The sequence below is a fragment of the Melopsittacus undulatus genome, chromosome 5 (genome assembly GCF_012275295.1).
Source record: "Melopsittacus undulatus isolate bMelUnd1 chromosome 5, bMelUnd1.mat.Z, whole genome shotgun sequence".
In the NCBI taxonomy this organism is placed as follows: domain Eukaryota; kingdom Metazoa; phylum Chordata; class Aves; order Psittaciformes; family Psittaculidae; genus Melopsittacus; species Melopsittacus undulatus.
The window spans coordinates 78,889,887-78,914,800 of NC_047531.1; the positions used below are offsets into that span (position 1 = coordinate 78,889,887).

Genomic DNA, 24,914 nt, shown 5'->3' on the forward strand with positions numbered 1-24,914 from the left:
GTCACAGAGACACGAAATGTAGGATGGGAAAAAACCTGTTTATGTGCATCAAACTGAGTATCGTGATCTTCAGGGTCAACCCTTAATAGTAATCTAGACAGTCAATACCACTTCTGAAAGATGAACAGTATTTCTTATGTCTCACCTTGAAGTAGTCAGCTTCACAGGTGGAATTTTCACCAATATGTGAGTCACACTCTTCACGTACATTGGCAAACTCAATCCCATCTGAACAGTACTGCTTCTCCAGTTGGTTGCGGCAGCACTGTACCTGAGTCATGCTGACGAAAGGATGGGAGCAATAGGAGAAAGATGTCATACATAGGTCAAGAACAGATAATGCAAGTTTTGATAATTAGCATTTATCTTATGGAAAGAGGTTCACATTATAGTTACAATGTCAAATATTCTTAGGAGTAGGCAGAATGTCTAGGTGACATGTTTAATACAGTTTAACAGCCTGTCTACCTTGCAGTCTGCCCTAACACTTTTTTATGCAAATGGGTAACTTCAACCACATTTGCCACAGGGCTCAAGGTCTTTAGGACTTGCATTCTTGCATGTTTTGTAACAACTGATGGCTGAAGCCAAGATGGCATCCAAATCAGTGCTCTGATGGAAGTGAAAAGTGGGAGTCTGCAGGCCTGCAGCCCAGCCACACTCACACCTGCTGCCCATTGCTCAAATGAACTGACACAGCATGTTGAATGAAGCTCAGAGTGTTGCTCTGTGGGGCAAATGGAAATACAGGGAAGTGAAGATACCAAGGAAAATCATAGTGAGAAGAGTGTATTGCAAGCAAGGACTGAAGAACGGCAGGGGAGAGAACAGTATTACAGGACAAGATGTGCAAAGGAGAAAGGATAAAAATCTGCAGAAACATCTCTTTGGTACTTCCACTGCTCATAAAATCATTGTATTTTATCCCAGTTTCAGTGAATAAATTGAAAACTCCTTCCTGTGACAAAATAATCTGTGTGAGGAGGCTTTAAACTCCTCCACTCTTGTTGCTACTGCCACTTGATTGCAAAGCCCATTGAAGGAGATATCTTCCTTTTCTCCACACTGTTTTAGTGTAACTTGGCTTTGTTGGGTAGCACCATGGGTGGAGCTTGCAGTTTAAAGCTCTTCCACTGCTACCTCCTGTAACAGATACTGGGAAATGGAGAAGAAAGCTAAAAAGAACAGTAGCAAATCAGATTACACATACAAGGGTATAAACATATCCAAGTGTTTTGTGATAACCCGGTTTCACTAAGAATGATGGAACCTGAGTTTGCCAGGGGGAAACTATCTCAAAGGCAATCCAAGTTGATAAATTCTGTTTACAGTACAGTCAGTCGTGCCCTGATATGTGAGAGCTCTATAAGAAGTGCACAGAAAAACCCTATAAATGCCCTTCTACATCCAGCAGCATGGGAAATCTTATGTATCTTACAGACCAACAACACTGAACACATTCTCTTTGCCATTATGAGTATTCACCTATTTTTTTTTTCCCCTCATCTCTAGTTATGTGAACTGATGAGTAAAATCTTTTAAAGGGTTGCTTAGAAATACATAAAAACATGTATAGATATTCAGAACACTATTAGCCTTTACTCTTAAAAATCCTTCATTTACACTGTTAGATACTTTGGAAGTGTAAGGAAGAGGGGTGGGCTGGTTGCACCACTGAGCCACAGGCTTCTACTGTCATCTGAGATAAGTGGATTCCCATGCACCACCTCTGGAGTAGCCTCCCTGCTCTCAATGACCATAAGATGAGCTTTCAGCTCCCAAGTGGTATGAGGGACTCCATCAGCCCTAAGGCCAGGTCATCCAGTCCAGCCCACTAAAAGCAGGGGCTATATGGATATTGGGCTAAGATTCGCATCTCTGTGCATACTGGTTTTTAAGGTACAATCCTAAGGCAAGGTTGTTAAGCTACAATCCTGAAGAACCCCAATTCTTATTTATTGGATTTTCAACAGTCTGATTGTGCAGTTCTGTCTTGGACAAAACCAGCTATGAGGTTTCAATGCATAGGAACAAAAACCAGGATAAATTCATGAACAAATTATTCAAAAATAGACTTTAAAGTCACAGCAAGAAGTTAAGCCCAGGACAGTAACTTTATTTGGCAGAATATTTGAAGGTTTTGATAATTGATTTAGTTCCAGTTTGGAAGAATATGTAGCTTTTTTGTTGCTGAAATTCCCTCTGAAGAAGAATTTCCATTCCCTGCCCAGCTCTGGGGTGGTCTGTCTGTTAGGACTTTGGGAGCCTGTAAAACCTGAACTTCAAGCGCCAGAGTGTGGGAGTTGAGTCTTTCCAGCTCCTTTAGCCCTCCAAGTCCTGTTGAGGAGCTAGATTTGTTAGCCACAGACAAATAAACAGACAAACAACAGCAGTCTTTCAGTAGATCTGTTTGATTTCCAGTGTGGCTTTTTTTTCCCCCCAAATACAAATAATCTCTTTGAAATCTCTGAGAAATTGGCAATTTCAACCAAAACAAAAAAGTTTCTTAAAATGTTTCCCACAGCTGTATTCATAAGTCATGTGGCCCACCCCAACTGTAATAAGGAATTAAACATCAATTGAATACTAGATTAAAATACCATTTGTTCATTCTCAGAACAACAACAATCAAATCACACTTCATTGCCCAAATCCTACAGTGAAGTTGCACTGGTAGCAAATACTGCTTGACTGTAAACACTTGTATGTCTGTAACAGATGTAGAAATACTTGTAAGATGACAAAGAAAAATGCTAAAAAATCTGCACAGTACTGGTCTTCTGATTGCACCTTAGCCTGCCCAGCTGGCTATCCTTTTCCCTTTGCTGATGGTCGCTACGGCATACCACCACAAGCTCTTCAGACTGATACGTTTGAGTTGATGAGTATCCATCCCTATCTTTGCTAGGTTATGTTATCAGACCCTAATATAACACATACCCACTTTCTACTTCACAGCAGAAGGACTGAAAGGAGGTTGCACTGAGTGGGGGTCAGTCTCCTCTCCCAAGTAACAAGTGATAGGACAAGGTTAAATGGCCTCAAGCTGCATCAGGGGAGGTTTCGATTGGATATTAGGAACAATTTCTTCACAGGGAGGATGCTCAGGCATTGGAACAGGCTGCCCAGAGAAGTGTGGGAGTCACCGTCCCCAGATGTGTTCGCAAACCATGTAGATGAGGCCCTCAGTGACATGGGTTAGTGATGGACTTGGCAGTGCTGGGGTAATGGTTGGACTTGATGATCTTAAAAGGTCTTTTCTAACCCAGCTGTTTTTATGATTAGCCAGTAGAGGCTACTGATTTGTCTCCTTGTGTAAAGGCTTTCAACATTTCCTGAGTAGCATTCCTATTAATTTAATGTCTATGAACAGCATACAATATTGGTCTCTAAAAAAAAAAAGACAAAGTAAAGGGGTACTTTCCTGTGGTTTTGGTTGTATTTTTTTAATCACTCCTAATAATTAAAAGGCTACTTGTACCTTATCTGCCATATTCTGATTTTCAGTTAAAATAGCGCTCCAGAACCTTACTGAAATAAATGGTTATTTGCAGTATGGCTGAAATGTTAAGACACTAAATATGAAATATCTAGGAGCATGAGGCCTCTTAACTGATATTCATGCAGAGTATTACAGGTAAAATCATGCATCTTTGAAATAAGTTCTATTCATGGCTCACTAGTGAACAGAAATCACTTGGACATTCAAAAAATTCTTTGTTGCAGGTGCTGATCTAAAAGTTATTTCATTACTAGGTAATTTGATAATAAACCAACATAAAAAATAGTTGTTTATATTTTTACTTTTACTTTCTGTTCAACTGATGTTATTGATTTTCATTGAATAAATTTCCAGCTGAAAATCTACATGCCTATTTATCACCACAACTACTTCATATTTATTATTCTCCTTCCCAGAGGATGCAGTCCTAAACCAGCACAGGTTTCATAATCACCTGGTTTTGCTTTCATTTCTTTCCATAAAAGCATTAAAATTTAATTTCTCTCTGAAACAATGTCTCTGTTGTCCATTCCATTTCATTACCCTCTCCCTCTCTCTGTTTACTTATTAGCCTGCCTTCAAACTATGTCAGTGCTATTCATGTGCACAATGGAAGGTCTTGGACAAGAAATACTCAAATTAAAAAGAGATTGATTCCACACCAGAATTATTTTGCAAAGACAAGCTGGGTTTTCCACTCTTAGTCCTTTCAGTTTACAGGTTAACAAGCAACAGAAATGGATTTAAGAAAATTAAGAGCAAGATCTGGTATTATGTGTGACACAGTGTGACAAATAAAAATAATAAAGAGTGCCCCACCAATGAAAATACATACACTTGATTATGTTTTATAAATTAGCAAAGGATTCAAGTAAAAATAATTGATTCAACAAATCTTAAAATTAATCAGCTGCAATACATAAAAAAACTTTATAGATTATATAATAAAAGTTTTCTTGAAGGTAAAGGGTAACATTATATCGATCTTATATATTATGTAGATAAACAACACTGATCATGTGACAGAGAAAGATGAAGTTTGGCATTATTCACAACGTGAAGTAAGCAAATTATCCTAAATGAGTGGCAATAAAACCCTCAGCACATCATAGCAGACTGTTCTATCCCTCTCACTGTGAAGCTAAAAATTCTTAGTAACTGAGGCACACTTAGCAGGCTACAGAGAAGAGGTAATTAATAAAGACAACTTCTCCAAAAGTAACTTTAAACAGCTTTTTCATACATAAACCTGTCACAACTTTGATGTCCAAAATCTCAAGCTCTTCCAGACTTACAATGTCACAAATCAATAAACATATATCAGCAGTCAGCATCTGGTGCCTATCACTCCAAACACTCTTGTCTCATTACTTCCCTGTGTTCACGTCTGAGTCTGCTACCACTTGTCTCTACTTGGGAAAACAGATGATGTTTTTGTTCTGTTCTTGCACTGTACCTAGCAGAATGTTCTGTAGCTTCTCCTTTTATGCATTCTTGCAACACTAATAATAAATAATGTAACTCCAAAGACTTTACACAGTGCTAAAAGCATGCAATTCTCATATGGAGAAAGACTGTTTCTGGCCCAGGAATTAAGTTCACTTGCTAAAAGCTCTGGGCAGGTGAAACTCTTCATTTTTAAAGCAAGAAGATTTATTGTGCAGGTTGAATTCCAAAAAAAAAACCCAAAAAACAAAACAAAAAAGGCAGCTGTGCTCTTTCCATCTGCTGTGAGTTTAACCACATCACAAGAAAACAGATGAATGGGCAAAGAGCTGCTGTTATGACAGCCAAAGATATCATTCATTAAAATTCTACACTCATATTTACTGAGTCATGAAAACACAGAAAAATATCATTGTTGTACAGAGCGATAATACAGTGGGGTATACTCATCTGTGGCACAAGCAACCACAGTAAGGGATTGCAGACACGACCAGTCATTGAGCCCAGAGCCTGGTTTCCACTTAAATGCAACGGAGTTACAGAAGCCAAGTAGATCTTATGAATTCATGTGAACTTCAGAAAGGGCCTGGCTCACCTGTGCAGACAAGAAAGTGAGCATATCTGCAGTGTGACCTGTACCATATTCAGCAGGTGCCATTGACATGGATGGCAAGGCCCTCAGGAGACACAAGAGATTTAGGGGGAAGGATTCTGAAAAGATGTTGAAACTCAGATCTGTCAGCTTGTTTCTAGGATACCTGGCAGGTGTGAGAATTTCAGCACTCATGTGGAACCCCTACTTGATTACTAGGAATGTGCTTTAAATTGTTGGGTAAAGGAAAAGTGGGTGCAATTCCAATTCACTAAGGCAGCTTGTTCCTCACATGAACAAAAGAAAAGCAAGATAAACTAGCTTGCTTTGAGGGAAGGACTGAATCTGAGATGCCATTATGTTATTATTATTCTAAGCAGAGGATTCAAAACCAGCATGTAAATTCATGTAATTTGTGCTGGGGAAAGTACTCACATCCAATCTGTTCTGTGTTGCATGGTCTTTGCAAAGTAACTGCACAAAATCATTTTTTCTTCATCAAAACTGCTCTTTTCACAATGTATTTTACCCTTGCATTCAACTGCTAACCTTGCAAGCCTAAGCTAAAATACGCAGGGCAAACAGCTCCATCTGGTATGAAGTAATACGGGTTTGTACACTCAAGAGGCCATGTTCTTTTCGAGCCCTCCAAGTCAGATGATCTATGCTGTTCAACACTGTGCTGCACTGGACAGTGAAAAGATCTCAGCTGGAGTTTAAACAACCATATAAATGCCAGGCATTTAAATAAACATTTATTTATGTTTATTTAAATGTAGGTGTTTAAATAGGAAGGAAGTTCTTTGGAAAATCTGTAACCAATAAGGCATACTGTGCCGTATTCTCACCTGCCTGGACCTCAGCAAGTGCAACAAACCTGGTTCTGCCCACATCTCTGTGCAGTAGGAATAAATGTACAAAATCAGTGCCATCACCCTCATGTGTTTGCAAAGGGAATCATGCTCCCTCGCTGCTCATTCTGGCTCCAGTGACACCAGCAAGTAGAAGTAGCATTTGTCCCTTACTTTTCTGTCTGAAAAGGCATCATAAAGGGATTTTTCTGTATCTCTCACAGATAGACCAGCTTGCAATCGTAACAGGAGTAAAATAATATTGTCATTAAAGAAAACAGTCAAAGATGCCAAAGGTTCACATTTTTAGCGTGAAGCCAAGCTTCATTCAAACATAAATATGTTTATTTATCATGCAGTCATGAATGAATGCAACTGAACTGCATTTGTCCATATTTTTGTATGTCAATAAGTGCTCATGCCTCTCACAGAATATGTGACTCTACCCATTTCTGAATTACCATTACATCAGTATGATTTTCTTAATTACATATCAATTATGCACAAAAGCTAGATGAAGTGTTAGTAAGCTTTTTTCAGTTCCTATTAAGTCCTAAAGGCTCTTTAAAATGGCAGTCTTTAAAAGAATAAATTACATTTACAGCAGGATCACAACTCACATTAATCAAATTATTATAAAGTCATGGAGATTCTCACTCCCAGATTGTTCAGTAAACTTGGTTTCCTGTTTTTGCTGCCTCTGTTTTGTCTGTAACTCTTCTGACTCTTCAAGGTATTTTCTAAATTGGGATTTAAGTCCTATCTGTCAATTCTTCTGAGTAAGAGACTGCTTTCAATGCCAATATAAATGCAAAAGTCAGAGAACATGGACAGACTTGCCTGCAAGACACATTCTTTCCATAATAAAGATCAATCCAACACATCTACAGTTACTGAGGTTAAACCACTTTGCAATGCATTTGAAAAGATGAGAGCAATGTAATATGTCTTAAATACAAAGTCCTCTATGAAACTGCCCCTCAAATTACCAATCACAAACTGTTAACTCCACAAATTAAATGCAACAAGTGCATTTAATAGCAAAAATAACACAAACCATCACTGACAAAAAATAAGAATATCCCAAACATATAAGAGATTCAGTATAAACAAAATATTACCATTCAAATAATTTTAACCTTTCAGTTATTTCATTTGCTAGATTACATAATAAAAATTAGGATCATATTAAATATCAGTAGGTTTAAGAAATCTATAAGCTAAAGGTTACTATTGTCTGTGGTCAAATACTTTTGACAGAAGTCAGACACTCTACGTAACCAGTAATCTCCTTGACTTAAGCTGTAAGTTGCCACACACAGCAATTCAACTAAGACCTGCAGGATAATTACCTGTGTGGCACTGCACAGAAGAAACTGTTTTAAAAGGCTGTCTTACATAGATACATATGTATGTATTCAATCCATAGATTATTAATGTACAGGATCTGTCATCTTGATACATTTTTGTTCAAGAATTTGCACCATTGCTGAGCTAGATCCACAATCCTTATAAACTGAAGAAGCTTTGCTGGCATTAGTTGTGTCACACTGAGATGTATTGACTGCAGGCAAAGTGCAAGCCCTGTGAGTATAGTACTCCTCTGCCTAAGAGACAGTATATGTCAAAGAGATAGAGCTGGATGACTCTGTACTAGAACAGCAAAAATTTAAAAGACATAATGGAAGTAAAGTAGGTACTCAGTAGATATTCCCCAAGGCTAGAGATGGATTTGAAAAACTTGAATTTAGGGGTTGGGTGCTTTATCTTCTAAGTCAGTTTTCATACCTGCCATTCCAGTGGTTTTACATGCAAATGCAAACTGTCATTTAATATACAAAACTATATACCTGCATTCTCTGGACTCAGATATTAAGGGTAGAGAAGCACATATTCTGTTTTTATTTGCCCATTCAATGCCCTTGTCACAGCATTCTTCCATTGAAAGATCTGCAGAAATGAGAAAGAAAAAGACAATATATTTAATACAACCTTAGTAAATGGTATTGCATCTGCCAGTTAAAAACAAGCAAACAAAATAAAAAGACAATCCACTCATTTTCCCTAATCTACACACAGAATAGTACACCCATCCATAAGGCAGCCATGGCCAAATGAAGCATCTGTTAGCACCTTGCAATAAGCCCAGATGCTGGATGTGTTCCTTCATCGGTAAAGCAAATTGCACTTTCTCTTTACCTGCCACATAAAGACACAGCCTAGAGTCTGATACACTAGCAGAAAAAAAGTTCATATAGATAAGAGTACTGCACAATAAAAGGATGTGTCAGATTGCACTCCTTTATTATAAAAAAAAAAAGTAGCAATAAGAAACCTTTTAAAATTCTGAAAAATACAGTATTAATTATGCTATTGGGGTTGGAACTAGATGATCTTTAAGGTCCCTTCAGATGCAAACTATCCTATGATTCCATGAAATCAAGTAACTGTCTGATATGGACGATAGACTAATCTCATTACAAGTTAGTTTGCAGAACTATCTGTTTCCTGAGGTTATTTTCCAATTAATGTTTTACTCATAAGCATGTCTGTAAATGCAGAAGTATTGTACAGAGAGACAGTATTTTGGTAATATATGAAAGAAAAATTAATAGAGATACCAACTTATAACAACCCTGAAACTAAGGGAAAGCATGATGAAGATAATTATTTGTTCAGAGGATATTTTTGCAAAAGTCTCTAATTTAATAAATCTAAATACTGTTAATGAACTGACAAGCATTACAGATTTGCTTCATATTCCAAGTGCAAAAGTTCACTGCACAGCAGGTGTATCAAAACTTGGAATAAACATGAGTCACATTTTCCTATTAATTATCTTGCAGTCCAGATACTGAACAGTTCCTTGTATAACAAATATGTAATCTGTGTACAAGAAAAAAAATAAAATCTGATTATCAAGAGGGACAGCTTTCTAATGTTTCCTCTTTTATCATAAGGTTTTTTGCTTGATGACCCTGACAGGATGCACCCTTGAGTGCTGAGGGAGTTGGTTGATGTCACTGCCAGGCTACTCACAACTATCCTTGAGAGGTCATGGTGAATAAGAGAAGTTCCTGAAGAATGGAAGAGAACAAATTTCCCATCATTTTCAAGAAAGACATAGTTTCCCTTCTTTTCAAGAGGGAAGATCTGGGAAACTACAGGCTGGCCTACCTCTTCTCATTGTCTGTGAAGGTGATGGAAAAAATCCTCCTGGTAGCAGTGTCCACGCACATGAAGGACAAAAAGGTGATTGGGAGAAGTCAGGTTGGATTTATGAAAGGTATACCATGCTTAGCTAACCTCATGACCTTCTACAATGAGATGGCTAGCTTGGTCAATGAGGGGAGAGCAGTGGATGTTGTTTGCCTTGATACAAGTATGGGTTTTATCTCTGCCTCTCATAACATTGTCATAGGCAAGCTGATAAAGTTAGGTAAGTGGACAGTGAGATGGACACTGGGAAGGAGTACACCCTCAACAAGTTCACAGCTGATACAAATCCATGATGAGGTGATTGATGCACCACACAGTTGGGCTGCCATCCAGAGGGACCTCAATAGACCGGAAAAATTGGCTGGCAGGAAACTCACAAAGCCCAGCAAAGGGAAATGCAAAGTCCTGCATCTGAGGAGGAATAAGCCCTATGCACCAGTACACACTGAGGACTGACCAGCTGCAAAGCAGCTCTTCAAAGAAGAACCTAGGTGTTCTGGTTGGTTTCTGCCAGCAACACACACTCACAAAGCCAGCAACCTGCAGCAAGCTCTGCACTTGAGTTAAATGTGTATCATTTTTCAACACAGTTAAGATTGACTGCAGACAACAGTACTAAAAATACAGTGATTTGTAACACATTGCATGAAATTTGATGCATATAGTGTTAGCAATACACTGGCAGACAGAATACATGAAGTGTCCCTATTGGCAGAGATCAGACACAAATTCTCTTTTCCAACACCATCTTGGGCTGCATTAGACAGAACATTGGCAGTGAGTTGAGGGAGGTGATTCTTCTCCTTTGCTCTGCATCAGTGAAGTGCTGTGTGTTCATGATGCTGACTGGATCATGATGCTGACTGGACTCAGCATCATCTGGAGTGCTGTGTCCAGTCCTGGGTTCCCTATTTCAACAAAGATATGGACTTAGTAGAGTGAATCCAGTGCAGGGCCACCAAGATGATTTATGCACTTGAGTATCTTTCACATGAGGAGAGACAGAGCTGGAACTGTTAAGCCTGGAGAAAAAAGGGTTCAGGAGAAATCTAATTGATGTTTATAAATACCTAACATAAGCGGATGAAGAAAATGGAACCAGACTTCTCTCAAGTGTCCACTGACAGGATAAGAGGCAGTTGACAGAAATTATACTATATGAAGTTTCATCTGAATATAACAAAACACTTCTTTACTGTGACAGTGTTCAGACACTGTATGATCTCAAGAGGTCCCTTCCCACCTAGATGATTTTTGACTAATTACTTAACAAAAAATAAGTAAGACGTATCTCATCTGTAGGTTGCTGTGCTGCACAGAGGAAGGCAAATCTCATTTACTTCTTTTTGATGGAGAAGCTGAAGTAAAGATTGATGAAATTACTTGGCCACATCACACAGCAAGTGGGTGGCAAAACAGGGAGTGCACAATGGGTCATTCCCAGACCACCTCTCTACTGGATCATAAAATGCCTCACATGATTGTCTCATTCTTAGTTTTGCTCCAAGCATATCTAAAAGGAGCAAAACTCAATAAGCAGCAGCATTATATTCAAGACTTCCTGCAGAGCGTAGTAGGAACAAGCATCTGTCTCCTCTGGCTCTCCCTACACCAGTTACAAAACCATCATTTTGCAGGTGCTCCTGATGTAGAATGAGGTTTACAGCCTCTTTCCATCTCTTCATTTACCCTTACCTGGTTGCTGTTATCCAAGTAAGTGGAAATATTAAATCTGTTCATGATCACACTTATTTTGACACACATCAGAGTTTACATGAGTACTTCAAATGGCAGATCTTCATATGTGGGAAAGGACAAATAAGCAAGTAGAGATAATTCCCTCAAGTACCTCAGCTGTTTGCAGGGAACAACATATGTATCCTGACTAGTGATTATAATCCAACAATTAAAGCAAAATTGAAAGAGTTAAATGAGATTTTAGGATGCATCATTCATCTTAAGGTAAGTACTCTTAAGGTTATTATATGATCTACAGTATAAAGCTCTGGAGTATGAAGCATAATTCTGGCCATCCCTCTTTAGAAAAGATTACATCAAAATGGAAAAATTTGTAAAGAAAGACAAGAAAGATAGAGGAATCAAAGCCCTATTCTATGAGGAAAAATTGGAAGAAATAGACCATTTTAAGCCTAGATAAGTGAAGCTTATTAAAGGATGTGGTTCCTGTCAACAAATATTACAGTAGTAAACAATAATCAGAATTATGGGATCAAATAAACCAAATGTGTTTTAATAAGAAAATCATTATACTTACAAACAAAGTTACTTTAAATGTTAGTTGATAACAGAGGTCGGTACTCCATGACCCAGGTCACCCTTCTAGCCTTACTTGCATACCCAAAATAATGGTCAAAATTCTGTCATTACAGTCAAAGCAATATTTCTCTTGAATTCCTCAGTTGTCCAGAATTCATGCCAGTGTCTGAAAGCCAACTGCAGTTCATAATGATACAGAGAAAATCAGTCTTGTAAATAAATATCTGCTTGTGCTGAAAGACATAAGTTTGTGTCTGATCTCTTCTCTGGGAATAGGGACACTGTCTCATGTGCTCTGACTGTCAGTGTATTGCTAACAAACGCTATATGCATCAAATTTCATACAATGTGTTACAAATAACCATATTTTTAGTGCTGTTGTCTGCAGTCAATCTTAACTGTGTTGAAAAATGATACACATTTAACTCGAGTGCAGAGCTGGCTGCAGGCTTTTGCAGGGCTTTGTACAAATGGGTCTTTAGCCAAGTTCCTCCCCAGAAGGACAATCCCTGGCTCTGGACACCAGTTCTTCCTTCCCAGCTCTGGCAACACACCTCTACTGAAACCAAATAACTCAAGAATTCAAAGCAGGCCAAGCTAAGCAAGCTCGCCTGTAGGACCGTATCCAGGCAAAGAAGGATTTCAGATAGTTTTCTGAGGAAGAACTGTGGTCCAGACTCATTGTTTTGGTGACATCACAATTCATATCCTTCAAAGATCCTGCCAAAAACCTCTTGAGAATAGAGGGAAGTGAAAAACAAGCAGTATAAAAAGGACTCCACCCTCAAGGCCATTCTTCTAAAACATAACAATAAACCAGTGAAAAATATTTTCTCTAGGTTGGCCTTGAAGTTTGCTTTCAAAAATGGTCATTTGTGGACAAATCTCTATTCTTTCAAAATCTGAGAAAGTGCATGTCTCACACTTCGGGTGTCAACTCCTGATTGCATTGGAATAGATTGTGACTACTTTGGCATGAAGAGTTGTTAATGAATATTCAGAACCAGGACAGACTTACTGTCTTGTAACTGTATTTTTCCACTGTTGCGGATTCAACCTTGCATGTGCATATTCATGTAGCTCCCAGTCGGAAGCCTTTGGGCAAGCAGTTCATACTGAGGCCATTTGTGCCTCCTTACACCCTCTTCAGGGGGCCAACAGCAAGGGGGACCATGTCCTCTCTTCAGTTTCTCATAACTAGAGGTTTGCAATGCAGGATATCTGAAAGGAAAGGAAGGCAGGAAGCAGATGGTAGAAACTACGCTGATTACGACATCTCAGAGAATGTCACTTACTGTGCAGAAAGTGATGTGGTTTCTTTTCCCCGAATGTGAGCATGTGTCTTGTATTGCTCGTGGCACCCCTCAGAGCTGGAGTGCTAAAGATGATCAGATAGAAATTACAGTACTGTTCTGCTGAACGTGGTTCCCCTTACTGTTTTGCCAAGTGCATGTCTCATGCAAATGAGCCAGAGAAATCTCAGGCATCTGAGAGACAAAACACTTCTAGGAAAGGCTGATGATATTGTCTATGTCCAGCTGAAATGTGCCCTTTTGTCTGGAGGAAGAAACCCCACAAGAAAGTTGTAAAATGTGGGAATTTTACACACAACTATCTGGTCCATTTTGTGAGTTTGTGAAGTAATTGCTCAGATTTTTGGTATCACAAGGCAGAGAAGTATGAAGATAAACCAGAGGTCCGTTAAGATGGTAGCATATTTACTTCCTTTCCACTCAGAGTAATTGTATATGATAACTGACTAATTGAGAAAATCCAAGTCTATATTAAGTAAAATCACATGCAGCTTTATCACTCCTTTGTCCCTGTAAATAAGTGTGTGCATCAGGGCATCCAAAATAATTAGAGTTGTGTTAGTATGGTGAAAACTGAGGATACCTGTCCTCATGTCAAGGTGTTACATGTAGCATTGTGAAAGAGATTTCAGGAGTCTCTCAAGAGGACAGTAGAAACATCTGGAACTCCAACCTCTATTTTTACAAAATCTGTGACAAAGAAGACCTATCAGATAAGAAGTGATTAGAGGAATAGATGATGCCTCCATGTGCTAGCAATGAACTGTGCTTGCATCAGCAAAATGTGTACAGGCATATGGCTGCTTCAAAAAAAGGTAGTCTGCTAATCTTAACAGGATTGCCATACTGCGTGGGAGTTCAAAGCAAGGAATGTGGTTAAAATCTGTATAACCTTAGACTTCTATGATGTAATAATTGCTTATTCAGCTGCTACAGTGAATATTTTCTGCAAAAGAAAGATAAGCTGAAGAATGCTACCCAAAAACATGATTCCTGGAACGAGAAACCCTGAATTGTTTCTGGGAATTATGCAAAAAAAATAAGCAGGAGTAAAAAGGACGGGGTAATTTTCATGGCAGTAGCATTCCATCTAGATCAAAAAGGGACAGATTTTTTAAGTAGCAGTCTATAATAGCAGCTATTATGTACAGCAGCTGCTGATAGAAAATCCTATGTATCCTATGTTCAGGATTAGACAGCTGTTCATTACTCAGTGCTGATCTATGGAACATTTATAAAGTTAATGATAATACCAAACCAATGCTACACCTGAGCCTTGTGGGTTTAACAAGCTAGGGCTAGTGAAGCTTTCTAGTTCTTCAGTACAATAAGTGATGTGACCATCAAATTCATCTACTTCCCAGCCCACATAACCAGCTATAGCTGGGTATGGATTTGGAAGTGAATGCAGGTCAAGGGGTCAAAGTCACACCTCTTTATTTAGATGTTTTTAATCTTTTAAAGACATAAATTGATAACATTTGTAAAATGCAGTGCAGGTCTTTCCCTTCACTCAATTTACTCTGTCAGGGTCTCAGCACTATGGAATGTGAGAAAACAGAACATGATTATCACTTCTCAGCATACGCAGACACAGGCAGCAGATGGACTCTGTGAAAGCTCAGCACTATTCCAACATGCTCCAGTAACAGTATGTCATCCAGAATTTTTGGAACTCATGATTACAACAGGCATGCGTTCGTTTAGATTTCCAGTAAGAAAATACTGTCAACTTTCACAGCATACCTTTCTGGCAAGACTTTTCTTGTCCTGTCAAGAAAATTTCTTACTAGTGATGTTCACCCATCTGTCAGCTGAAAAAACCCTCAAGTCTACATATGGATTTTGATCCTCAAAATAACACATTGGTCACCTGCATTATTCAGAGTCACATTGTCTTTCAACCTCCCTTTACATCTGCAGTCTCCTGACAAAACAGCCCAGAGTGACTGCACACCCCTTTGGCCAAGGCTCAACTGTGCTATAGGTTCAGGGCAGACAAAGTGTGCTTGGCCTGATCTGCTATGCCAAAGCAATCATTATTGGAGCAACAACACCTGGCTAATATTAGGTGGACAAGGCAGTTGCTTTTTTAGTAGAGATGGCAGTCAAGTGCTGCCAGCTGGGATTTGTAGTCTTGAGTTTTTGGCTGTCCTTACAACAGATTGTAGAAATGCTGTTTCTGGCAATGAAAAAACACTCTGGCTGGTCACTGAAAGCATCAAATAGACCCAATGATATGTTTAGACAAGAGAAAAGCCAGCTGACTTCAAAGGTCCAGCTGGTAATAGACTAACAGGATAAGTACAGCCTTGTTACATCTTGGTCTTGTGTATAAACCTAGGGATTAGGCACACAGAGTAGAGGAAAGGGTGAAGGACACCTGAAGCTGGGAAAAAGAAAGACATAAACCAGAAAATTGGGCCTCATGATTCCCTGAAACAAATGGTTTGAATTGGAGTAATGGGGTGATACAGGAAACCATTACCATTCTCCATCTTGAGATGATGTATTTGCTGGATCTCTTCAGGCTGGAGTTGGCATGAAAATGCCTCTCCTCCACTTCATATGCAGAGAAAGAACTAAAATGAATAGGAGCTTCTCTTTTTCTTCAGAGCCATTCTTGTTTACCTCAAGACTGCACATCAAATATGCCAATACACCAATGGGGTAAGATGAATAGACACAGCTGAGCTGTGGCATTAATCACCTTTCAACAGTAAGCTGTTCTTAGTCCTTCCACACTAGATTGTTCTTACAGATTCCCTTAAGGAATATACCAGTCTAAACTTTCCTAACATAAAATTTGGAGCCAAGATGCCCTTTCTTGTAATACCCACAACAGCACAAGCCAGGAAGAAATTTCTACAGCATCTGTTGCAGCCACAAGGCTGCCTCTCTACTCTTTGCCCTCAAAGAGAGCCTATTATAATAGTGCTGCTCTCTTCCAAGTGTGGAGGTCATACTGGATCTTTAAGGACTGGCAGTCACAGTTCATGTGCTAAGAAATACGACCTGAATAGGCTTTAAGTGTTTGAAGCTTTAACTTCGGATTAATTCTCAGCTAAGTGTGATTATTTCAGAATAGCTGAAATCATTGAAGAAAGCCAGTTAGCACACTAAAGTAAAGCAGCAGCACAGTAAAGGAAATGCCTGGTATGTTAGTGTGTTTTGTGGTTGGTTTTAAAACAGCCAACATTTTACTGGAAATTTTCTTAGGTCTGGAGAACACTCATTTATGGGGAATGTGGCTCTGGTAGCACCAGCAGTGGCCATCGCACAATTAGAGGGATTTTTCAGATATGACCAAACCTCATTTTGAGATGTCTGTTTGCAATTTATAAAAGCAGCTCTTCCAATCATTTATGGCAATAGCTGGTGATGAGGTAGCTGCCATGTCTGATGATAAGGACAGTCCTAAGGGAGGCATTGTTACGTTGCAACATGCCTTGTTTTCTCTGGTGGGGAAAGTAAGCGCTTTACTGTGGCTTTTTTATTTTGTTTCAGGCCTAGTAAGAAAAATGTTCAAAAAAGTAGACAATTGGTTACTAAAAAGCTAGAAAAGGTGACTCCATCTATTGCAGGAAGACTATAAGGCATTTTGAATGTCTATCAAAATGCCATATAAGATAGGGATGTAGGAGCCCTCAAGAGGTTGTCTTCTCTTACCCACTAATCTCAGGCAAAACTGATAAAATATAGCCAGTTTTAGGCAGATTCCCATCTAGTGATTCAAAACAATATCAAGTGGGGCTCATCCCACAACCACTGTAGGCAATGACAGAATTTTTAATGATGCATTACCTCACTGCCCACTTCAAAAGCCTATTGAAACCTATTTTTTTGTCACTACTTCTTACACACAGGCTCCTACACCCTTCAACAACCTTCTGTGTGTCTGAAGATTGCTACCTCATGTGGATGGATGACTTTTCTGTAAAGAAATTGACTTGAATTTTTTAATCTTTCCAGGTAGATTATTTTGCAGACTTCTGTGAGGATGCTGGAGTTCAAAAGATACTGAAAGTAGAAGACTGAAGGCTGTTCTGAAGATTTCTAGAAGACATGAAGATATCGAGAGAAAATACTACAGCCCACCAAGTCGGCATCATGTAAACAGCTTAGTATAAGTAATGGCTATCCTAGACTTTACATATTCACAAAACCATGAAAAAGAGCGCATTCACAGCTCTGACGGACACAGGTGGCCTAGGGAACTTAGCCTCACCATGAAGACAAGGTGAATCTATGAAAAAGACTCATAACTGGAAGAACAACAGCAACTGCTCTTTCTGACTTGCACATGCCAAATTTTGTTGTTCACTCTTCCCTGTATGAAAAAAAATCATGCAAATAATGAAATTACTTCACAAAATGTTGATACTTTGAAGCACCATTTTCTTTCTCATTTAAGAAAAACTTTCTATCTTCTCTTGATATTTCATTTCAAATCTTAAAAAAGTGTGTGTTTAGAAAGTTTTATATATGAGGTAACAATTAAGCTATTGTTAGTCCCTTTCATTTGTATAATGAACTTAATCCAAAACATACTGAAGTAAATGACAGTCTTTAGATAAATCTTAAAGAGCTTTGAATTAAGCCCAAGTATATGTATATATTCAAATTAAAGCAACTGAAAAGGAAGGATCTGAGAACATGACAAAGCAGCATGTCTCAGCGTATCGAACATATATATATGCTTAAGCATTCTTGTATTTTATCATGAAAAATGGTTACAGGGAAAACATGTTCACACTGGGATTTCTCTATTTTCATCTCATCAGAAAATGAGCAAGAATAACTATCCTTTTATATACTGCTTAAGTGAAATAGATCTACTCTGTAAGCATGTTTATTGCTGAATATATATATGTTTTTAAAAAATAATGGACAATGATGCAGGATTCTCATATTTTACTACTGCCATATTTAAAGAGTAGTCTAGAAACATTAAGTAGATGGGATAAACTTTACCCACAATTGGACAAGGTTCAAGTATGGAGGGAACCACAGACTTTACAGAGCATGAAGAAAACAAAGATCCAGTTTTTGCATGTAATTATATGGCAGTGATTTGGAGAAGGTTTTGGTTTGGAGAAAACATTACTAAAACTTTTTCTTACATGAGATTTTCCTTATTTTTTAAATTATGTATACTGAGCTGCAAACTGGTATCTAGCTCTTCCAGATTTTCCTCCAAAGTATTGATATTAGAACTACTCAATGCTTGAAATTTAGTCAGTGATAAGAAGTTCAAAGCTGGAGGATTGTAGCATTTTGAATAGATGTACTGCTGGTAGCATTTGTACAGTATATCCTTCCAGTGCTTACTAAATCCTTGGAAATACCTTAAAAAGCTGGAATATATCTGGCAAAGTATTTCAACATCCATACACTTACTTTGGCATTGATACAGAAGATTTTTTTAGGTACTGCTTTATTACTAAGCTTAAGGTCTCAATCCAGATTTTTACTAGACTCAAAAGTGAACCCTTTAGCAGGGAACATCTTATATCCTTGTCCAGCAAGGGTGCTAACATAATGCAGAAAGCAACATACTTCCTAGACTCGTGTAGTATGTACCCAAAACCTCATCCCAGATATCTTTCAGCTGCTTTTGAATGAAGATTTTCCACTAATTTGATTTACTGAAAAGAATTCTCATGAGAATTTGTGAGAATCTAGAAATTCAGTATCTTCTTAAGATCCTACAACACAAACTTGAAATCAAAAGGGCAATTTGTCAAAACTTTTATGCAGGTTATACAAGCACAAAGCAGAGACAAAGTATTCATGAGAGCTGGGGGGAAAAAGGTGGTATTTGTTTAAATAAGTGAAGGCAAGACACTTCATTAACTATATAGTCAAACATAATCATGGAATGGTATGGATTGGAAGGGACTTTAAAGATCATCTAGTTCCAAACCCCCTGCCACTAGACCAGGTTGCTCAAAGCTGCATCCAGCCTGGTCTATTACAAATACGAAACTGTGAATTCAGGAGAGCATTAGCACTGCAGATCCTTCTTTAGGACTGGTGCATACAGTTGATCAGAAAAGACTTTTCCAACTTTGACTGGACTGTTCCAGTGACTTGCCAGAAGTTAATTCAGCAGGACAAAAATCCTCACCAAGTGTATAAACAGGCAGGTTTCTGTCACAGTTACTGTGCACACTCTCCCTGTCACTGTAAATTGCCCACCACATCATCTTTGTAGGTACTACTTTGACTACTCCTCCGCTTACTTGACATTATTCAGAGCATTTCTAAACTAATTTTGACTTACAAAATATTATGGCCAGAAATTCTTTACGTTTTTCTAGGTCTCTTCACTGATCTGTAATGACCTTTTCTCTCCTATATATTCTTGTTTTGCTTCTTGTGCCCTATTCCTCTGTATTCCCTTTTCTCCTGACAACTCCTTCATGGACTTCTTTGTGGACAATTTTCCTATCTTTTCTCAGCCTGCAATCTTCTCAATACTGCACCTTCACCTCTATATCTTATCTTGGAGCACTGTTATCCACCCTCCCAGTTTAATTATATGTGATGACTATTGAAATCTCAACAGCTGGCCTACTTCTTTCCATGAAATAGACACATAAATACACATACCTAATATTTTTCTGAGTGCTTTACAAGAACTTTTGCCCATTCTGGCTAAAACGACCTTCTTAATTTATTCTTTCTTAACTTTGCTCATTTTCCTTACTCCCTGTCACTGCCAACCATCACTTTTTGCTACCTTTTTCACAAAAGCTTTTGTTCATTTATCTCTTTCATCCTAAACCACTCTATCCTACCATTAAAATTCCTTACTATGATCTGATGGTTTTTTATTTGGGTGTCAGCTCTCTTTCTTGATCTTTTCTGTCTCATCCTCTTTTATTCTCTACAGATATTTTACTAGATCTACTAAATCCATGTCCTCTGTTTACTGAATTGATTTTGTTCACCTACTTCTTTAGATCTATCCATAACTCACAAAAACAAACTCAAATTCTTTCATGGTCCCAGGTAATTCTATTTCTATCAACTCCCAGAGGGCTAACACACATCTTTCAGAAAATGTTAATAAAAGTCTTATAGAACAAGTCGGTCTCAATACAACTATCTATTAAAAACACATGTAAAGTTGATATGAAATTTGCAGAATGGGCTAAAGTGCAACAATAAATAAATAACTTTCCAAAATGCATTGACCTGCTATCAGGTAGTGCCTGAAATCTGACAGGATGATATAAATATACTGCAGTAACTTGATAAGCTAGTTTATGGATTTTCATCTTGGATTTCACTAACAAGTCTGCTTTCAATTACACAGATGAAAACCAAGAGTTTTAACATTTTGCTCTTCCCCTGACTGCAGTAAAATGTCCTTTCTGAAAATGGACTATTACAAAAAAACTGAACTTATAACTAATTTAGAGATAGAACTCATATTTTAGAACAGTTTTTTTTGGTACTATGTGATTTTGGGGGGAGATTTTATCTATGACAGAAGGCAAGAGAGCACAGATTTAGCCTTTTGTAAGTTCTACCTCCACCCATACACTTCTTGCAACTTTATTGCTATAAATGCACATGTAAAAATCATAATCTTAAAATAAAACTCATTCCACACGCTCAGTGGAACATTTTTTTTATTACAAACTCTAAGCTCACCCTGAATAGACATGTTTCCAGATGTTTAGTGAGTTAAACTGTCTGTGCCTGTAGTACCAAGACATGCCAAAGACACAGCTAGAGGATGAACTATTCACAGCGACTGGACATAATGATGTGAACAATTCATATTCTTCAGTAGATGGTAGTTTATATTATAAGGAAAACAACAACAACAACAAAAATGGTTTAAAAAATGCAAATTTTGCAATAAAATAAGGTTGCATTAAAAACTTTAGAAGGTTTTTAAGACCCATACTCTTGCAAAGAATGATGTGGGTATTCATATTCATGTGCACTGGACAGTTCCACTGAAGTCAGCAGTCCCTTGGGGTTTTTCTCAGAATGGGGACTTCAATTAATAGATACTGATGATTTGGTGATTCATTAATAATAAAAAGCAAACAAGAAACCTGATAGTAAAAAGCTCAGGAGGAAGCTGTTTCAGAAATATGTTGTCCTAGTAACTTGGCAATTATATTACTCTAGGAGCTCATCTTTGCCCCAAACCCCCTTATTCTAGTCACACAGAGGAACACAGACACTCTCCCAAAGAGCCTGCACTTAAACAACGTGATCTCACAAGGTAATTACTTCATTTGCCTGCAAAACACAGATGGCCATGTGAAATAATGCAGAAAAAGAAGTATCTTTTTTACAGCAATTACAATTACCAATAACTATTTCACCTGAGTGAAATCAACCCTTCAAAATGTAGTGTCCTAAGTGAGGACTGTCGTCTGGCTTTAGACATTTAAATCTAATTTTATCTAGTGTATTGCATTCAGAATTCTATAGATGTAGAAATTCTCAGCAAATTAGAGTATGGATTTCTATTGGAGAATAAAAACCTAGTATAATACCTTTTACAGACAAATTTGGCTATATTTTGTGTTAAAAAAAACCCTGTGAAAACCTGAACTTATATATCTAATTACTTATCCTTTTTCTAAGAAGTAGTCCAGTAATTAAGATTAAATGTGCAGAGATTACAAGATTAAATTCTCCCATGTTTTACCATAACTCAGAATGCTTAGAATTACTATGTCAGATCACTGTGATACATCAAAGCCACATTTTTGGTGATGTAGTGTTATCTGAGAGAAAGTAGGAGTGACCTGAGGATCCTGGCACTAAACATTGCTTTTGTAAGCTTTTTTTTCCCCTCCTTCTTTAAAAGGAGTGGCTAATGTCTCTCTATCAAAAAGCAAATATTCTGAAGGATATCTGTGAATAGTGCTCTTCTATATGAAAATCAAAGAGCCAAAACACTATGATAGTAACAACTTACTTCACTGGCTTTTGTCTGCCATTGTTAGGCCTATGCCAGAGCCCATATGTTTCTAAATGTTCGCCTGGATTACAGCACAGTCAAGCCTCACGTCTGAATGGCCCCCTGGGGGTTACTCTAATAGAAAAAGTCACTTACCTGTTAGCTGTGATAAATTAATTATCACCATATTAGAAGTAGTTTCTTTGTCATATCTTACCACTTCTATTTGCATTGGATTGCTGCACTGAATTAAATCAACTGAATATACTTTTTTTATACAGTATTGAAACAACAGGGGAAAAGTACGTAGTATGGGAAGGGAGCCATGGCCTGGACACAGATCCCTGCTTTCAAAAGCAACTACATCACACACCATAATTCATAAATGTTTCACATTTTATCTTCAAAAAGCCTACATCCTTTGCTATTCCTCCTGCTCCACTGAGATTTCAAGTAACTCCTGCTCCTGTTTCCCATTTTTGAGGGGATGGTCCCTTGCAGATCAGACCTGGCACTTCCCCTGACCACCCGTTTTGGGACACATCACCTTCATGGTGTGCAATTTCACCCGACCCCCATATGCACCGGGCACCTTTCATTGCAGAGGGGGGAACCATGCGACAGCGCCAACGTTCCCACATGGTTCATTTGTGATGCTATTGGGACATTGGCTTGCAAGAGCCCCGTGGCCGCCCCCGGGGGCCCGGCCGGCTGGTTCTTCTGGAGGACAGCGCTGCTCGGCCTCGCAAAGGACCCACTCACCAATTCCTGTTGGCCAAGTCCGTCCCAGTGGAGCTTTGCATCGACCCTCCAGAGCACAACTAAAGCGCTCCAGGGGCAGCAGGAGCCGAGAGCAGTGGGCAGCTGCTGCGGAACCGGTGCACGCCACGCCTTTCAGCTCACTTGAACGTGGCAGAAGCGCTTTAAAGCCTGCCCAGGACGCTCAAGGCTACGGGAAAGGTGGGGGGACGGGTGACACCAGGGGAAGCCCAGAGGACCAACTGCCCTACAGACCCGCAGCCGCTGGTCACAGCTCGCTGTCCGGAGCGCGGCCGCCCGCTCCCACCGGAGCGGGTACCACTGGGGCAGTGAGGCGTCCCGTCGCCCACCGTCTCCTGACCGGGACCCCCCGCCGCTACCCCCGGTGCAGAGCCGGGCCCACGGGCGCCGGGGAAGCGGCAGGAGAAGGGGGAGAGAGGCGCAGCGCAGCCCGGCTGACGCCCGTGCTCGGCTCCGTGACGCTCCCCGCACTTACCTTGGCCCCGGAGCGAAGGCACCAGCGCCAGGAGCAAGAGCAGCCGCAGCGGCCGGGCCCCGCGGAGGTTGTCCATCGGCCGCCCGCAGCTGCCCGTCAGCGGGAGCACTCACACCGAGCTTAGCTTGGCTTTCCTGCAGCGTCCAGCGGGCTCCTTCCTTTTTGCTTGTTGCTGCTGCTGTTTCTGATGTTATCCCAGCCGCCTGAGACCGGTTGGAAAAGAGTTTGCAGGAACCCCCCACTCGGTGGGCTTTACAAAGATTTAATTCACTGCCTGCCTGGTTAATTATACCGCCTGCAAGTGCTCAGCAGAACAGAGCTGCCACTACAGCTCGGCGGCAGAGCCCCGTTGCTGCTGATACCCTACCTCTCTCCCCGCCACCCCACGCACACACCCCCCGCTGTAAAAGTGACTCCCTTTAGCTCGGAAAACTTTACAGATCCTCAGCGTGAATCTGGGGCCGGCGTGACTGGTTCTGTGAAGGAGAAACGCAGCGACTGCTCTCGGTGCCAAAGAGGAGAAAGCCACAAACAAAGGCAAAACAAAACAAAAGAAGCCACCTAGCAGAGGAGGAAAGGTTTAACCTCTGGAGAGGAGATTTTCAACCCCCGTCCTTGGTCTTTCCGTGGAGTTTACTCCAACACAACTTTGTCAATAAAGAAGGATTTTATAAAGGAGGGTTATTCGAGAGTCTTTCAATGAAACTCATGGGGGGGTGGGGGGGGGGGGTGGTGGTGGTGGAAATCCCTCCTTCCTCGTTCCTTAAAAAGTCAAGATGAGAATTCCAACCCAAATGCGGCAGTCAGCTCTACTCTGTCCTCCCTCCCCCCATCTTACCCCCCCCCCTTTTTTTTTTAAACCTCCTTATCTTATTTAAACAGGAACACAAACACTGATAGTGGTCAAAGGAAGAGCTGGAGTTGAAAGCACCCAGTTGGCTATGCTGTTGCAAAGATCTTTAAGATAACAAGGGGGATAATATTTGCAGGCAAATGTGCATGGAAACAAATGGAGAGTTCATCACCTTCTATACTTTGCCCTCAGTTTTACTCAAACAGTTGGAAATCAGTGTGTGTTTACTTGGTAGTTGTGCCACATGGACTCTGGTTAGACTGTTCCTCTTGTAGCTACTCAGTAATGCAATCTTTGAGTATCTCTTTTCAAAATGTCCAACTGGGAAAAGTATTTAAGGCAGTAAGAGTTGAAAGCGTGCATGTTTTGTTCAGCACCAGGTTACTTGCTCTTCCCTTTTCTTACTCAAGAACATAAATGGGGCTGGATGGGTCTTTGAGCTTTGGTTTAATGGAAGGTGTCCCTGCTCATGGCTGGGGGGTTGGAACTACATGATCTGTAAGGTCCTTTCTGGCCTAGATCATTTTACTATTCTATGATAAAAATAGCCATATGGACAAGCATTCAACTATCCCAATAGCCTGTTTTCAGCAATGATCCTAAATGGTCTCCAAGGGAAGAGTATGAACAAGGGAAACACGCATGATAATTCTCCCAGCTGCTGTCCC

General features: G+C 39.6%; 1 protein-coding gene across 4 annotated transcripts in view; it reads right to left on the minus strand.

Annotated features, from left to right (window-relative positions):
• The window catches only part of FBLN1 (fibulin 1), a 79,079-nt gene extending 55,014 nt beyond the window's left edge, over positions 1–24,065 (minus strand). The window contains exons 1-4 of one of the 4 annotated variants that reach the window (XM_005147989.3): positions 23,955–24,059; positions 23,394–23,596; positions 8,242–8,341; positions 146–281 (exon numbers count right to left, since the gene is read on the minus strand). In XM_005147989.3, the coding sequence (XP_005148046.2) occupies positions 146–281; positions 8,242–8,341; positions 23,394–23,469 (312 nt within the window). In that variant the 5' untranslated portion in view covers positions 23,470–23,596; positions 23,955–24,059. Of the gene's footprint in view, positions 1–145; positions 282–8,241; positions 8,342–23,393 lie in introns of all 4 variants that reach the window. The other 3 variants (XM_031047998.2, XM_034063031.1, XM_005147990.3) reach the window with 3 other exon arrangements.
• Between the last annotated feature and the right edge of the window lie 849 nt (positions 24,066–24,914).